Genomic DNA, 15,976 nt, shown 5'->3' with positions numbered 1-15,976 from the left:
GCATTGGCAGAAAATGTGGCGACGCAGCGGGACAGCGTTGAGCCAGCGCCTGGCGCTAAGCGAAGAGGTGTCGGAGGCGCTATACGGACGCGCGAAGAGGCCTGTGGTGGCGCTCGAATCCACTATCATCTCTCACGGGATGCCGTTCCCGCAGAACCTGCACATGGCCAAGCACGTGGAGGAGATTGTGCGGTCTCATGGGGCCTGCCCCGCCACGATCTGCATCGCTGATGGCGCGTTGAAAGTGGGGCTGGCGGAACAGGATCTGATGCAGCTAGCGGAACTCGGTGCAGGTGCCAAAAAGTGCTCGACGAGGGATATCGCGGCTGCAGTTACGGACAAGAAGGTGGTGGGCGCCACCACCGTCTCCAGCACAATGTACGTCGACGAAAGCGGAATTGAAAGTGGTGGTCAGCGTATTTTAACGCAAAAATATGTGGTTCTTACTACAGGCGTATCGCCCATGCAGCTGGTATCAAGGTCTTCGTGACAGGAGGCATAGGGGGCGTACATCGCTTCTGCGAGGAGACCATGGGTACCTTGGACTATTAATTGGGAGTGTAAGAGATACTGATGGTCTAATCACTGTAGACATTTCAACGGACTTGATGGAGCTGTCCCGGACGCCAGTGGCGGTGGTGTGTGCTGGCGTCAAGTCCATTCTCGACATTCCACGAACGCTGGAGTTCCTGGAGACCCATGTAACGAAATGCGCACTGATAACGAAGGTTGAAAATTGCTGAGACTGACGGTGTTTGTGCTTGATGTCGTAGAGCGTACCGGTGATCGGCTACAAGACGGACCAGTTCCCTGCCTTCTTTACACAAGACAGCGGCGAGAAGGCTCACTTACGCCGAGATACGCCTCAAGACGTTGCACGCCTGATTCATGAGAGTGACGCGCTGGAGTTGCCGAATGGCCACATTATCGCCGTTCCCAACCCACAGCCTGTGCCTTCCGAGCTTATCAATGAAGCGATAGAGGTAAAAAAAGCTTCATTTATCTAAATGGAACGGGATGGTAGGAATAACTAACCTCACTAATTTGACTTTGTATTCCAGCTTGGGCTCAAAGAAGTTGCGGACAAGAATATTTATGGCCAGGCCGTCACGCCCTACCTGTTAAAGCGCGTCAATGAGATCACACAGGGTGTTTCTTTGACTTCAAACATTGACTTAGTCAACAACAACGCAACTGTTGGCAGTCAGGTATACTTGGAGATGGGGGGATGACTTACCACAGCTATTTGTTGACGTGATGTTTGGGCTGGATGTTGTAGATTGCATGCGCACTGTTTGACTTGGAAAATGGATATGTGGTGGATCCCACAGCCAAGTCGGGCATTGTTTATTCGCTGCCGGCTGAGGTAAGCTCATGATTTGTGCTGAATTTCAGTAATTAAGTAGTTTTTACTGGTGATTTTGATTTTTAACCTCAAATGGCTTACAGAAATCCCCCACCACAAGCCCCAGAAAGCGCGTTCTTGTTGTTGGTGGTCTCGTGCTCGATATCATTAGTTCTTCTACGTCGCCACTTATCCGCGGCACCTCTAACATTGGAACCATCAAGCAGTCCAGCGGAGGTACGGCTTGTGTAAACAGACAATGCTAATCTCTCTGCTGCTCTTTTCGTATCTAATTCACTTGGTATTATGCAAGGTGTTGGTAGAAATATTGCTGAATGTCTGCACCGACTAAGGTTGGATCCGTTGCTCGTGTCGTCCATTGGGAAAGACGCGTCGGGCTCAATTCTCTTGGACAATTTGAAGAAGCTGGGCATGAACACCAGTGGTGTCCAAATCTCCGACAAGCTTTCAACTGCTGTGTACTCTGCTGTCCTTGATTCCACTGGAGACATGGACGCTGCGATTGCAGATATGAGCGCGTTCGAGTCGATTGTAAGTGCTGAATTTGGCAGTTCCACATATCACGTACCTCACCTTGTCTGTACGCTAGGAAAGCGAGGTCATCTCCGACCAGGCGATTGATAAAGCAAAGCTAGTGATCGCAGACGGGAACTTGGTTCCAGCTACTATCGGAGATCTCTTCAAACGAAGTGCTCGTCTTGGCGTAGATACTTGGTTCGAGCCTACCTCGGTTCAAAAAGCTATCCGAGTAGTGGAAGGAGACGGCGTGTCTTCCATGAAGTACATGTCTCCAAACGCTGACGAGCTTCACGCGATCAGCAACGCCATTCGCGAGAAGACAGATGTTAGTCCCGAGACCTCCGAACGCTTCTCACTTACCAAGGAGTCTGGAATTATTCCCACGGAGGAAATGACACGGTTGAAGAACGACCTCATCACAAGTACGTTTTGCTGGCAAGCCACAGGTTTGTACCGTGATGCTAACATGTCATTTTGTGTGGCATAAACAGCGCTACTCGCCATGGCTGATGGGGACACCAAGAGACCGAAGCACATCCTGGTCACTCTAGGCAAGCATGGAGTCCTAGTTGCCTCTATCAACATGCCTGCAGACGAACTGCGTGAGATCGTGGAAGATTGCGACTTTGACGCTGAAATCTGGGGCATGCACCATGTTCATGGAGGCCACTCGCTCACCATGGCTCATTTACCTGGTGTTGAAATCCCCGTAAAGAACTGCACTGGAGCTGGTACGAGATCTGCCGATTTCTCGTGCGTAAGAGAAGACTAATTTGCTTTTTTTTTTGTATTGATGATTGCACAGGTGACAGCATGGTTGGTGGAACTGTGTATGGGTTGCTGGAAGGATACGATGTACTCCAGAGCTGCCACATGGGCATGATCGCGGCCCGTAAGAGTCTGGTATCTGAGCATGCCATCAGTCCGGAATTGGCGCCTCAAATTTTGTACTCAGACTCTTGATCAAGACTCCACTGGCTGCTGAACTTGAAGAAGACGAACGGCATGCAGTATTTTCATTCTATGCATGGTAAATCGTTCTGGGCCTACGTTGTGAGTTGGTGTCTTTCTTTGCACCTGTCTATTGCTGCTGGAACTCGTTGGCGAACACGCTGATGAGTCGCACGAGCTCCTTCTGCAGGCCGCTGCTCTTCTTAGCGACGAACGTCTGCACGGCGCTTTGCTCGCTGGTACTGGTGGATTTCTTGGTCAGTCTGCACGAAATCTACGCAGCAAAACACACACACACACAGCTCAGTTAGGCAGCAATACAATACGGAGCCACAGCACTTGATCGTACCTCGTAGTCCTCGTCGTTCGAGATGTCGTTCATCTCGTACGTGCCCTTGCAGGTGCTACCTCCACTGACAGCCACTTCGAAGGGCAACTTGAAGTTGAAGTCGAACAGATATCGCTTCTTGCCTCGCACCACACAAATACTAGCGTCACCCGTGATCTTATCGGGCGCCTTAAAAGTCGCCAGCAGGTTGCCCTCCGAGTAAGTTGCATCCGTGAAGATCTCCTTCCACTTGTCCTCTGCCCACTTAGTCACTACACGCTCTTCAAACGTGCCGGCCTTATTCCACGCCGATCCGTCATGCTGCACAGGACTCGCCTACAAGATCACGATCACTCCAATCAGTACATCTTGATCTTATCCTGTATCTCCTTATCCAGTCACTCACCTCCGCAGGCTTAATCTCGATCTTCTGAGGTGCGATATCTCCAATCAGATTCTTCTCCTCCTTGGACAATTCGCGGTGGAAATACGGTAGACCGTTCTTGTAGCCACGCATGTCCTCGGGCAGATCTGGTTCATCCGTCACGACAACTGACGAGTCACTAGAAGTCTTCGACTTGCTGCTGCTAGACGTCGAGCTCGTCGTTTTCGTCGAGGAGGTAGAAGCAGAGCTCGTGGAGTTCTTGGTGGGCGATCGACGTGGTGGCTCTGGCTTCTTAGGAGGCTCTGGCTTCTTGCAGATACGCTTGTGGAACTGCCAGTCGCTCGCCTGGCACTTGCGCGCACAATAAACAGCCTTCTTACACACGCTGCACTTGAGCTTAGCACCAGGTTTGCTGCAATTGCGGCACTTGGACTCGGACGCCACTGCAGTGGGTTCTGTATCTTGTTTCTTGTCCTCGTCCACCAGATCCTTGCCGATGTCCTTGAACCGCGAGTAGTCGTTCACGTCCACCTTCACCTCCTGCGTGCGCTCAATCATCGAGTTGGCGTCAAATTCGCCACCAGTGGAGGAAGATAGAGGAGACGGGTCCCAGCCCACGTTCATATTCGCGGCGCTCGTTGGGGGCACAGACATGTCGATGGAGCAACTGCTTGGATAAGTAAGTGACGTACTGAGCTAATCGAATTTTCTCGATACCTTTCCACTAAACTGACGTTTCAGGATAGTATTACAGGTTTATTAGGCCGTGTTCGGCAAATCCAGCTTGTTCGAAAATAAGCTAGAGCTGTAGAATAGTCGTTTTGTTAAGTAAAATAAAGATAAAATAAGTGATCGTGTTCCATCAGAAAAAGACTGGATTTGAAGGCGCAAAGCAGGACGATTCAAAATTTAGCTCTGGGTTGAATTTCGAACACGGCCTTAGAGTTAAGCTAACGTAACTAAATTTACACTTTAGCACCGTTTCTAGACTCTAATAAACTTTAGTCATCTGTCATCATGGCGTCCTCCCAGCAGGACGAAGACACGAGCGTTTTCGAAGCCGCGCTGTCGTTCGTGGACGAGTTCGAGTTTGACACTATTAAAAATGACGCCACTGCCTCGGTGAACGTCTCTTGCCCTCAACTACACCAGGAAGTAACATCAACGCCCAGTCATACACTAACCATTGCTGTTGGAGCGAAACCTCCTCCCTCGCTGTCCAGAGAAGAGACACGCCGCCTGCGTGCCGAGAAAAAGCGAATGCTGCGCAAAGCTGGTATATACAGCGACCCGAATCGCGCACGTAACGAGCACACTAGAGAAATCGCGTTCCTGCGCGAGCAGCTGGAGAAGCTGCAGCTCGACCTGCATGTTTTACAGAAGACCAAGAAGAACGGGCTGATTGCACAGTACCCTGTTACACAGAGACCGAGTTTATGGCAGGAGCAGGCCAGGAGACAGCGATGCAGAAGAGAGCAAGCAGAGTGCGATAATGTGAGGCTTAAGCTGGCTGTGGAGCGACAAAAGAAAGTGGCAGACAGTCTCGGGCTGCTGGTGCGCAAGAGGACACGGCAATTGGTATGGCTCCAAGTGTGCTGAAACTTATTTCATTGCTAATGTTGTTGTTGCTGTTGTGCAGAATAATGAGTGCGCAGCGCTGATTAACCAGTGTTGCAATGAGCGGCCGATCATCGGTGTGTCGTATTTTTGTGGAGACGTGGAAGACTTTCGGGAACTGTTTTGCCGTTTGGATGGGGCATATCACGACCTGGACGCCATCTTTATGGCGAATGGTCTAACAAATAGAAGTGTTTCGATTCCGGATGTTCAGCTGCGTGAAGGTGTTGACGGGAAGTACCTCGAGTTCTTCACGTATAAAGATCTGCCGTTTGGATTGCAAGACACAGCACAAGCTTCGTGGGATTATTTCAAGGGGGCAGAGAAACACATGGCGTACGGTAACTTGTACGAGAAATCGGCGAAGGTAGGCGTGCTATAAGCAGGCGGAGGGTGTCCGTGATGAGGTCTACTATCTGAAAACGTTGCCTTGAATGACAGAACCTTGACGACCCGTACACAATTATCGAGGAGTTTACCAAGGAAGTGTATTCTAACAGCTCTAAAGCAGACGTGAAGATGCACCAGGTAGTGCGGCGCTACGCTGAAGAAGAACGCGACATTGTGATCCGCGTATCGCACGCTGCACCAATTGAGGTCAGGAACAAAATGCTCCGAGGACTGACGCATAATGTTCGGGGTTTTGCTGTAACAAAGCGCTCTCCTGCTTCCACATCGAGTCGTGTGTTGACTCAACTACAACTGTGTACGCAAATTGCATTGGAGCTGAAGGAAGGCGCAACATGCAACCAAAAGAACGTGCGTGCTCTAACAAATTTCCTTATCGTTCACGGACTGAAGAACACGATTGTCAATCGAGAATATATTGAAAATACGTTGGCAGACCGCGCTTTGAGACATAGACTAAAATAAAGAGCTGTGAAATATGTGATTTATTGGTGCTACAGGTAAGGAGTGGAGTTGCATTTACGTTCTGGTTGTCCTAAATGGCAGTGGGCTCCGCAGAAAACTCGTCATTGGGGTGTTGCTCGTGTTTGATGTTCGTACAGACCTGGCTCCTGGAATCACGTTGCGCGTGATTAGTCGAGAATAAGTTTTCCTCTTTCTTCTGACTCTTCTCTAATTGTTTTATAAAGAGGACTTTGAACTATTAAGACGACATTCACATGTGCATGAGTTGCTGGACGGCCGTTACCTGTGAAAAAGAAAGATGACGTTGCTTTTAAAGTCTGGTGTGGCAAGTTCCTCGGAATTAACAGTAAGTTTTTTTAACCGGATTATTAAAAAAGCCACACTCCTGATCATCTTTTTCTTTTCTAATTAATCAAATCTTGCAGCAAGATTTATTAGTTAGAGCGAGCAACATTGTCAGCTTACTACCTACCGGTATATGTTTAGATAGTAACTTACTACAGTACGGTAATGTAAGATCGCTGCGAGCGATTCGCTCGAACGAAGTTTACTTTGAACTGCAACCAGCTGTACTATCGATCGTGGCAAGCCGACTCCGGCGGAGTCTGGCCCGGAGTTGTCGAATTAAATGAGCTTATTCGTTCTATTACAACTGTAGCTGATCATTAGTAAGCTTTTTTACGTAGCTGAAATGGAAAGGCGTCGAGCTCAACGCTGTCGAGTCAACAAACCAAGCAGCATTCGAGCTTTGGGCAGCTACTGGCTGCAACTTGCAGCGGTAAATGAGCAGGTAGCTTCGAAAATATGCAATGGTGGGTTTTCACCACTTAATGTATCCGATACCTCGAAGTATGCTGCCATCATTAGCGAGCAGAGTGAATGCATCTAAATGGCGATGCTCAAAATGCGTAATTGAAGCTACTAGCTTTCCTTTTATTTTTATATCGTACTTACTGAAAATACCTTCCCTCTCTAGAAGATAAAGCCTGTAATATCTTATCTAGCTCATTGTGCCTGACATTATCCATATGTAAATGGAAATGTATTCAATAGCAGTCCAGGTACCGCACCACTACAGTACGTTGACCGAGGGGGGTTACCATGAAACCATTGCATCACGCGTTGCGTGGTACATGCCGATCGGTGAAGCAGCTTCAACCACCAGCAATGACCACGCGCGTCCCACGTCTCTCCCTACGCCATGACGCAGTCCGTAGAGCCTCCACCGCATTGGTCCTCTGAAGCGCTCTCACTTTTTGATCTCCCCGGGGTAGCGCAATCTACAACTGGCGATTTCCAAGACGATACTCGCTATGCTGACATCGTGGACTGCCGCTTTTGGCTGTATTGCAGCATTCACCGCTTTTCAGATTTCCGCGCGCAACCTTGGAGACGATGTGTACGACTCGCAACTTGCGAGTCGCAAGCTCAAGCCATCGTGCATGGCTTCAGCACTGCTGAAGTGCTTGGCCAGATGACCCAGATCACCATCACCCAAGTGCTTAATAGCGATTACTCGCTGAACGAGGACTCGGTGCGCACGTTACGCCAAGCTGAAAGTTGGGTCGTACCTTAACACGCCATGGGGCAGTGAGATCAACGGCAAGTGGGGCTGGAATGCAACGGAGTGGCGTGCCATCGTCACCCGCATCCAAGAGATAACGATGGAGGAGAATGGCGGCCACCCCATGGTCTACGGCCTTGACTCGGTGCACGGTGCCAATTACGTCGCAGGTTCTGTTCTGTTCGGCCAGGAGATCAACAGTGAAGCAAGTTTCAACCCCGACTTAGTCTACCAAGCGGGCAGGATCACTGGTCGCGACACGGAGGCGGCTGGGATTCCGTGGGTGTTTGGTCCTATCCTCGATCTCTCGCAGAACCCACTGTGGGCTCGCACCTACGAGACGTTCGGTGAAGACCCGTACTTGAGCTCAGTCATGGGTGACGCTATCATCCGAGGGCTACAGAGTAACAACCAGACAGCGGCCTGCATAAAACATTTCGTGGGTTACTCCAAGACCCCAACCGGACATGACCGCGATGGTGTAACCATGGCGGATTTCGACTTGCTCAACTACTTCACTCAGCCCTTTCAAGCTGGGATTTCAGCTGGTGCGCTGTCAATTATGGAGAATTACATCTCCATCAACGGTATCCCAGTAGTCGCGAACACCAAGATCCTCGAGGATCTCGTTCGTAATGACCTCAACTATGATGGTGTGGTAGTCACGGACTGGGCCGAGATCAACAACCTGAAAGATTGGCATCGTGTAGTGGACACTTACGAAGAAGCCGTGCGTCTGTCGCTCACTCGTACCGCTCTCGATATGAGTATGGTGCCCTACGACACTGAGTTCATCACCCACGCAACCGAAATGTTAAACAGTTTTCCCGAATACGAAGGTCGGTTGCGTGAATCGGCCAAACGAGTGATTAAGATGAAACTCAAGCTCGGCTTGTACGAGACTCCAGTGCCTGGTGCCAACAATGAATTCCTGGTTGGTAACGACAATGACAAGGCAGTGGCGCTGGAGTTGGCACGGGAATCGATCGTGTTGCTCAAGAATGACAACAACGTCCTACCTTTGGCTAACGGATCATCGGTGTTCCTTACGGGCCACTCCGCTGACAACGTCGGATACCAGTGTGGTGGATGGAGCATTGCATGGCAGGGATACTCCGGTAACGACATGTACCCGAACGGTATCTCGGTGCGTCAGGGGTTTGAGAACCTGGTAGGCAATAATTCGTTTACCTACTTTAACGGACTGAACGCTGACGGCTCCTACTCGGACGCTGACTTCGCCACCGCTGTGAACCTCGCAAGCCAACACGAGTACACTATTGCAGTTATTGGCGAGGCTACGTGTGCTGAGAAGTCCGGAGACATTGACGATCTTGATCTCCCTGCCGGTCAAATCGCGTACGTGCAGGCTCTTGCTGCTACGGGCACCAAAGTCATTCTTGTTCTGTTCGAGGGACGGCCACGTCTACTTGGCTCGCTACCGGACACAGCGAATGCTGTTATTCACGATTTGCTTGCTTGCGAGCTCGGGGGACAAGCTTTGGCGGAGATTGTGTACGGGAAAGTGAACCCTAGTGGACGTCTGCCACTTACATACCCTAAGGACTCGGCCAACGTGATGATCCCGTACAACCACAGAGTCACCACGAAGTGCGTTGACCATGTCGGTTCGTATGTTGACTGTGAGATGCAATGGAATTTGGTACGGGGTTAAGTTACACCACGTTTACTTACTCAGCGCTAACGTTGAGTAAGACTACGGTGTCAGGACCTGATGATTCTCTGACAGCGTCCGTATTCGTAACCAACTCGGGCCCAGTCGCTGGTAAGGAGACGGTGATGCTGTTCGTGATCCAGCCGTACCGCTTGATCTCCGTGCCGGAAGTCAAGATGCTACGAAAGTTTAAGAAGATCAGCCTTGAGCCTGGCATTACTGAAGAGGTCACCTTCACCCTCACGGCCGATGACTGGAGCGTCTACGATCCTCCGATCGGCAGCGGCTTCAACCAGGTTGCCGAAGACGGCACATTCGTTGTGGCGATCAAGCCTGAGACCGATTGCGACGTGTACAACACGATCACAAACGAACTCTGCGCGCACTTCACGCTGGACACGGGGAGTCTCAACTTTGGCATCAACGGCACAACCTCACGTCGCCGTTAATGATCATTTTCGTGGTGCCTTGTGCAATGAATGTCTGCAGAATCTGTACCTGTACAACTTCGAGGTAAACCGATGGATCCATGGAGATTTTGCTGCCGATGTGCGGCTTCGTGTGTGCTATCGTTGAATCTATTTGCAAATCTTCTTGTAGGATACAAGCGCGTTGTTGTGATTTCATGACGAAACATTGTTCGAACACCTTCTGTCTGCTACCGGTATTTACATGTTAATGCTAGCACTGTAGCGTCTTCACGCGTTAGATGTCCGCTGAAATACTACACTGGTAGTTAGCTTAAACTATACCATAGCACGCAGTGTTGACTTCACCTGCATTAGATCACGGAAACTCCAGGTGGCTATCACTTTCTGGTAGTCGCGACGAATTCGCACTACGAAATGTCTGCATAATTGATTGGATTCCAGTGCAGCCGCACGCTGTGGTGGAAAGACAATCGCTCGTTCCACCTTGATCAGAGCCTTCCAACTTGGAGTTCCAAGTAGAGGAATTAACTTTAGCAAGTAGGTTGGATCCAAAATGGAATCAGTAAGTAGATTGACTAACCTACGTATAATCAGGAATAAGAAGTTAAGGGTTAGATCAGATATTAAGACGTTTTACAAGACAATGCAGCAACACAACAAAAAGTTATCGATGTAAGTAGGTTTATTAATCTATCTACGATGTCCGAGCGAGTCGCTTGCCCTGTTTGCGGTCGAGTTTTGTCAGCACATAGCCTCAGAAAGCATGTCGGTCGCCAAGTCTGCCTGGAGCAGCATGACCCGACTCTCAAGGCACGCCGACTTCAGGAAGCTCGAGTAGCCAAGCTTGCTTACGACCGTCGATTTTCAAGAGCTCGGCGTGGGGCTCTCGAGCAGCTTGCGCTGCGGTTGGTCCAGCGTCAAGATCCTAGTCCTTTTCCACCCATCCAGGGCTCTACGAGCTCAGTTCCAGCAGCAGCAGCAGCAGCAGTACCAATTACTGTCGTAGAATTAAGAGGGTCGACACCAACAGAGCCCCCCCCCTCCACCATTTGAAGAACCCCCAGCAACAAGAAGATCGCGGCGTGTGCAGCCTGCGGCTCCTGTCATCATCGAAATATCTGATGACGATGATGACATGCCCCGCAGAGACGAGGATACTGCCACCTCCAACAACTGCCCCATTTGCTTGGGTGTCCTTGAGAATCCGGTAGCCCCGCCAAATTGCCTACACGCTGCATGCAGAGAATGGATGTCAGCACTTGTCGCCCATGCACTCAGCGAGCAGAACACACCTCTGTGCCCGCAATGCCGTGGGGTTATTCAGATGTGAATTTCCTAACCTTTTTTTTATAGAATAGCAGATTTCAATTTTTCATTTTATAAGAAATTATACATGTACCAATACAAATTAATTTGAAATTTAATCTGAAAGCACCACATATATTAACTGAATAGACATACATAGATTCTGAAAATTAATCGAACAGGTTTATATTTTTTGGGTTTCTAAAAAAATCTAGGTCGTACGATCTTGCTCGGTTATTGATCGTACGATTTCGACCAAAAGTCTCAGTCGTACGAGTCGCACACTTTAACTTTAGTCTCTCTTTGGGTACGGCGCTCGAGACCTACTGTGTCATTGCAACTGTAGGTGTTACTGCGGATCCCGGTCTGTGTGATTTGCGTTTGTGCTTCGACCAAGGCCCCGGTTTTCATCCTCGCTTGCCCAGTTCCTCTGGTGTATCGTCTCAACTCCTAGAGTTAGATGGCATTAGCTGGTCTCTTTCAGAAAATGGTGACACGTTTGCAGTTTCCGACATTTTTGCTCGGCTAACAGTGCACGTAAGGAGTGCGCAAAATATGACGAATGAAGGGACGTGAGCACCTCGTCCTCGCAAGGCGATGGGGTTTCAAAACTGATTAGCCAGGAGAAGCTGCGAAACGGACTGGCTGTAGAGCGGTCATGTCTTCTCTTAGCTCGATCAAGTGGAGAATGTTTCCTGGGTGTGAGTTCCACTGGAAATACTAGGTAGTACTAGCAGTAGCAATAATAAGTATGATCGTACGATTGGGCCTGTGTGGCCTTGTGCGGGTCGTACGATATTACACTGTACTTGTAAGACTTTGATATATGCTCTCAAATTTTAAACGGTCATTCTAAATTTGGTTATTTGTTATGCATTACATGTAGGTATATTTTTGGTGTCAGTCTACTTATTTTTGAAAAACGCACCTACTTATTTTTTCCATTTTGGATCCAACCTACTTGCTAAAGTTAATTCCTCGTTCCAAGTAGGAAGACGGGTCGTCTATCCAGCGCCCACAGCGTTGTCCTCAGCCTCATCCACAATGGCTTTCGCCTTTGAATGCTGGATGTCGTCCTTCCATCGCTTAGGGGCCGCAGCGACTGCATTTGTAGTAATTTTCGGCCAAAGAGTCTTTGGACGGCTTGGTGTCAGGGTTCTACTGTACCGGTAAGATGCTGAGCCACTTTACAGTATAGCTACACAAGTAATTTACATTTGTACTGTATTCTGTAGCTATCTAGATATCCTGTCAACAGCTGAGCCAAGAGATTGTTGAGGTTGTCACAACAGGCAGCCGCTGTGCTTGTTGTGTGACTTGGGACAACCACAACAATCTTTTCGCCAGCTTTCGTACGAAGGAGTCGGAGAACAAAGATGAAAATCGCAGATGTAAAATGGATTGGGATTCGGGCAGGGGTTCGCTTGTGGTCGTTGGTGGTGGAATTGCGATCTTAGCCCCAAACAGAGCCGCATGGATACCGGTACTGCCTATCGTGTCTGGAATGGCAGTCCAGCGAGAAAGGCAAAGTCTCAACTCAGTTTTCAATTTTCTTCCTGCCTAACACAGGACCAACACCCACAAGCCCCAACCTGCCTACTATTCGACGCACGTGGATCTAATGTGGACAAGCTGGGTCACTGCGGCCAGCTTAGCTGCGACGGCGACTCTCGTGGTGGCCAACGACGACGCATACAGTGCCAAAGCTCAAGCTATCGTTGATAGTTTCTCGACGGCTCAAGTGATCGGTCAGATGACGCAGGTCGACATCAGCACTATCATGAACAAAGATAACACTTTGAACGAGGACTACGTTCGCGCTTACGCCCAGCAGTACGTCGGTTCGTACCTCAACACCATTTGGGACGAACCTCTCGGAGAGAAATACGGATGGAACGCAACGGAATGGCGCGCTGTCGTGAGCCGTATCCAGGAGATCACTATGGAGGAGAACGGGGGCCACCCCATGATCTACGGACTTGACTCGGTACACGGAGCGAACTACGTCACCGGAGCTGTGATCTTCGGCCAGCAGATCAACAGTGGTGCTAGTTTCAACCCGGATCTAGTTCACAAGGCAGGCCAGATCACTGCCCGCGACACCCAAGCTGCTGGAATCCCTTGGATCTTCGGACCCATTCTCGAGATCTCGCAGAACCCCCTCTGGTCTCGCACTTACGAGACGTTCAGCGAGGACCCACATCTCGTTACCGTCTTGGGTGAAGCGCTTGTCCGCGGTCTCCAAAGCTACAATCAAACCGGGGCTTGCATGAAACACTTCATTGGTTATTCCAAGACCCCTACCGGACACGACCGCGACAACGTCATTATGGATGATTTCGATCTGCTTAACTACTTCCTCCCTCCGTTCAAAGCTGCAATGGACGCCGGCGCCATGTCGGTGATGGAGAACTACATCTCAATCAACGGTGAGCCTGTGATTGCCAGCCCTCGCATCTTGAACGACCTGCTCCGTTCGGATCTTGGATTTGATGGTCTTCTAGTGTCCGACTGGGCTGAGATCAACAACCTTAAGGACTGGCACCGTGTCGCCGAGACTTACGAAGACGCCGTTCGTTTGTCACTGACTCACACGTAGCTTGACATGAGTATGGTCCCGAACGATACATCTTTCATCAACTACACCGAGAACATGCTGGTGGGCTACCCTCAATACGAGACCCGTCTCCGTGAGTCTGCTAAGCGTATCATCAAGATGAAGCTCAAGCTTGGACTGTACGAAAACCCGGTCCCTGGCGAGGAGTTTGAGTTCTTGGTTGGTAACGACGAAGACAAGGCGGTAGCACTGGACTTGGCACGCGAGTCGATCGTCCTTTTGAAGAACAATGAGAGCGTGTTGCCGTTAGCCAAGGACGCCTCCGTCTTCCTGACCGGTCACTCGGCTGACAACGTTGGTCACCAGTGTGGAGGATGGAGCGTTGCATGGCAGGGGTACTCTGGCAATGAAATGTTCCTGAACGGTATCTCGGTACGTCAGGGCTTTGAAGACTTGGTAGGCAACAACTCGTTCACCTTCTTCAATGGTCTGTACGAGAACGGCACATACTCAGAGGCCGATCTCGCCAAGGCCGTGGAACTTGCCAGTCAGCACGAGTACACGATCGCTGTAATTGGTGAGAAGCAGTACACTGAAAAGCCTGGCGACATTGACGATCTGGCCTTGCCTGCTGGTCAGATTGAGTATGTCGAGGCGCTTGCTGCCACCGGAACCAAGGTCATCATCGTTTTGTTCGAGGGTCGTCCTCGTCTTCTCGGCTCCCTGCCAGACACCGCCAGCGCAATCATTGATGGTTTGATACCCTGCGAACTCGGAGGTCAGGCAATGGCTGAGATCATCTACGGTGATGTGAACCCGAGCGGAAGGCTCCCGATCACCTACCCGAAGGACCCGGCGAACGTCGCGATTCCGTACTACCACCGTGTTAACACTCAGTGCGCTTACGACCACTGCTGGATGCAATGGGACTTTGGTGCCGGTCTCAGTTACACCGAGTTCAACTACTCAGCGGTGTCTCTTGACACGACAACGATCACGAGCGCTGATGCTACCGTCACAGCTACCGTGACGGTCACGAACGTAGGCATCCGTGCCGGTAAGGAGACCGTCATGTTGTTCCTAACCCAGCCGTACCGCACGATTTCCGTTCCTGAAGTGAAGATGCTAAAGAAGTTCAAGAAGATTGAACTGCAGCCCGGGGAGTCCCAGGACGTGTCGTTTGCCCTCTCGGTGGATGACTGGAGCGTTTACGACCCGCAGATCGGCAAAGGCTTCAAGAAGGTTACAGAGGACAGCAACTACGTGGTGGCCATCAAACCTGACACGTGGTGCAACGTCTACAAGAACATAACGCACCCGCTCTGCGCCGTGTTCACGATTGACACTGGCCGTGACAGCTTCGGCCTTCCCCCTCCGGTCGTGAACGTCACCGGCACAAATGCTCCTGTTCTTCAAGACCCCGTCACGCTTCCCAGCACGACTGACCCAGTCACTGAGCCATCCGCTGATGAAGCTGGAGCCGGAACTGTTGAGGCAGGTAACTACTAAAAAACTGTCCAGTCTTACTTGCGATTCAGCCTAATAGCATGCAGTTGTCTATTAAATAGCTCGAAATAGAAGCTAAAACGAGACAATTCTCATTTGTCATGCTATACAACCAGGCTTGCATTCTGCATTCATAAAATAGAGAGCTTTCGGAGCCTCATTCGTCAAACGACAGACTTTAAAACTGCCTACTACGTAGTTCTTATCCGGGCAATACCGGCGTTATAAGCTTACCTAATACTGTACCCGCTAACGTCGTCTTAACTTCGGCCGTTGCAGTCTATTGGAACTCGGCCGAAGATAACAGATATTGGTAGCGCTCAGTATACACTTGAACTAACTATGGAAGAGTAAACGTACCCCCGCTAACTTCGTCTGCAAAATTCATTGGTTAAAATAGAACAGACCACTGGCGAATTCTCGGAGGGGCAAGTAAGCGTCGGAGTCCGCGAGGACGGCTTAAACGAGTGCGTGGTGAGTTCGTTTGGACGACGTACAACTAGATGCGCTGCGGGGGGTATGTGCTACTCCATCTACTCTTTCTCTGCGATCCCTCTGTTGGCTAATTAATTGCTTGTGGTGTGTTGATGTATTAGAGCTCCTCCAAGCGCAAGACCACGTCTGCTTAAGCACCAAGGTGCCTACATCGTCCACTGCCGAACCTGGTTTATCCCCGGGAAGCCTTGTGTATTTTGTAGTCGGAAGAGCTGCCCAGTCGGAAGAGCTGCCACAGAGCCGCCACAAAGACACCATCGGTCCATGAGACCCTACCACTTTTCTCAACGGATGCACGCCAAGCTGCATTACGCTTGCAGGCCATTGGAGCGCAGGTACATACGCTAATACTGTCGGTTTGCTGAGTGTGATGCTAACTTCTGTCTGTCGTCTTTACTTTTGCG

At 50.1% G+C, this 15,976-nt stretch overlaps 4 protein-coding genes across 4 annotated transcripts; 3 read left to right on the top strand and 1 right to left on the bottom strand.

Moving 5' to 3' along the window:
* Positions 1-13: 13 nt before the first annotated feature.
* Positions 14-2,877, top strand: PITG_03143 (indigoidine synthase A family protein, putative; the record flags this gene model as incomplete). The annotated part of the gene is made up of 11 exons (XM_002906184.1): positions 14-378; positions 453-535; positions 592-701; positions 774-983; positions 1,062-1,208; positions 1,280-1,366; positions 1,450-1,582; positions 1,659-1,897; positions 1,956-2,307; positions 2,377-2,616; positions 2,691-2,877. 11 exons carry the CDS (start codon positions 14-16, stop codon positions 2,846-2,848), a joined length of 2,124 nt encoding a protein of 707 aa, XP_002906230.1.
* PITG_03142 (hsp90-like protein) lies at positions 2,854-4,264 on the bottom strand (the record flags this gene model as incomplete). The annotated part of the gene is made up of 3 exons (XM_002906183.1): positions 2,854-3,110; positions 3,186-3,500; positions 3,571-4,264. The coding sequence occupies 3 exons, from the start codon at positions 4,201-4,203 to the stop codon at positions 2,967-2,969; spliced, it is 1,092 nt and encodes a 363-aa protein (XP_002906229.1).
* A 302-nt stretch (positions 4,265-4,566) lies between these two features.
* On the top strand, positions 4,567-9,727 carry PITG_03141 (lysosomal beta glucosidase, putative; the record flags this gene model as incomplete). Its single annotated transcript, XM_002906182.1, has 8 exons — positions 4,567-5,127; positions 5,189-5,533; positions 5,608-5,925; positions 6,526-6,551; positions 7,093-7,116; positions 7,393-7,573; positions 7,635-9,231; positions 9,333-9,727. 8 exons carry the CDS (start codon positions 4,567-4,569, stop codon positions 9,725-9,727), a joined length of 3,447 nt encoding a protein of 1,148 aa, XP_002906228.1.
* Positions 9,728-12,767: 3,040 nt separating this feature from the next.
* PITG_03140 (glycoside hydrolase, putative) lies at positions 12,768-15,080 on the top strand (the record flags this gene model as incomplete). Its single annotated transcript, XM_002906181.1, has 2 exons — positions 12,768-13,562; positions 13,614-15,080. 2 exons carry the CDS (start codon positions 12,768-12,770, stop codon positions 15,078-15,080), a joined length of 2,262 nt encoding a protein of 753 aa, XP_002906227.1.
* Positions 15,081-15,976: the final 896 nt, after the last annotated feature.

The sequence above is a fragment of the Phytophthora infestans genome, genomic scaffold (genome assembly GCF_000142945.1).
Source record: "Phytophthora infestans T30-4 supercont1.4 genomic scaffold, whole genome shotgun sequence".
Taxonomy (NCBI): domain Eukaryota; phylum Oomycota; class Peronosporomycetes; order Peronosporales; family Peronosporaceae; genus Phytophthora; species Phytophthora infestans.
Note: the sequence above shows the minus strand (reverse complement) of the source record. Positions and strands in the feature narration are given on the sequence as shown.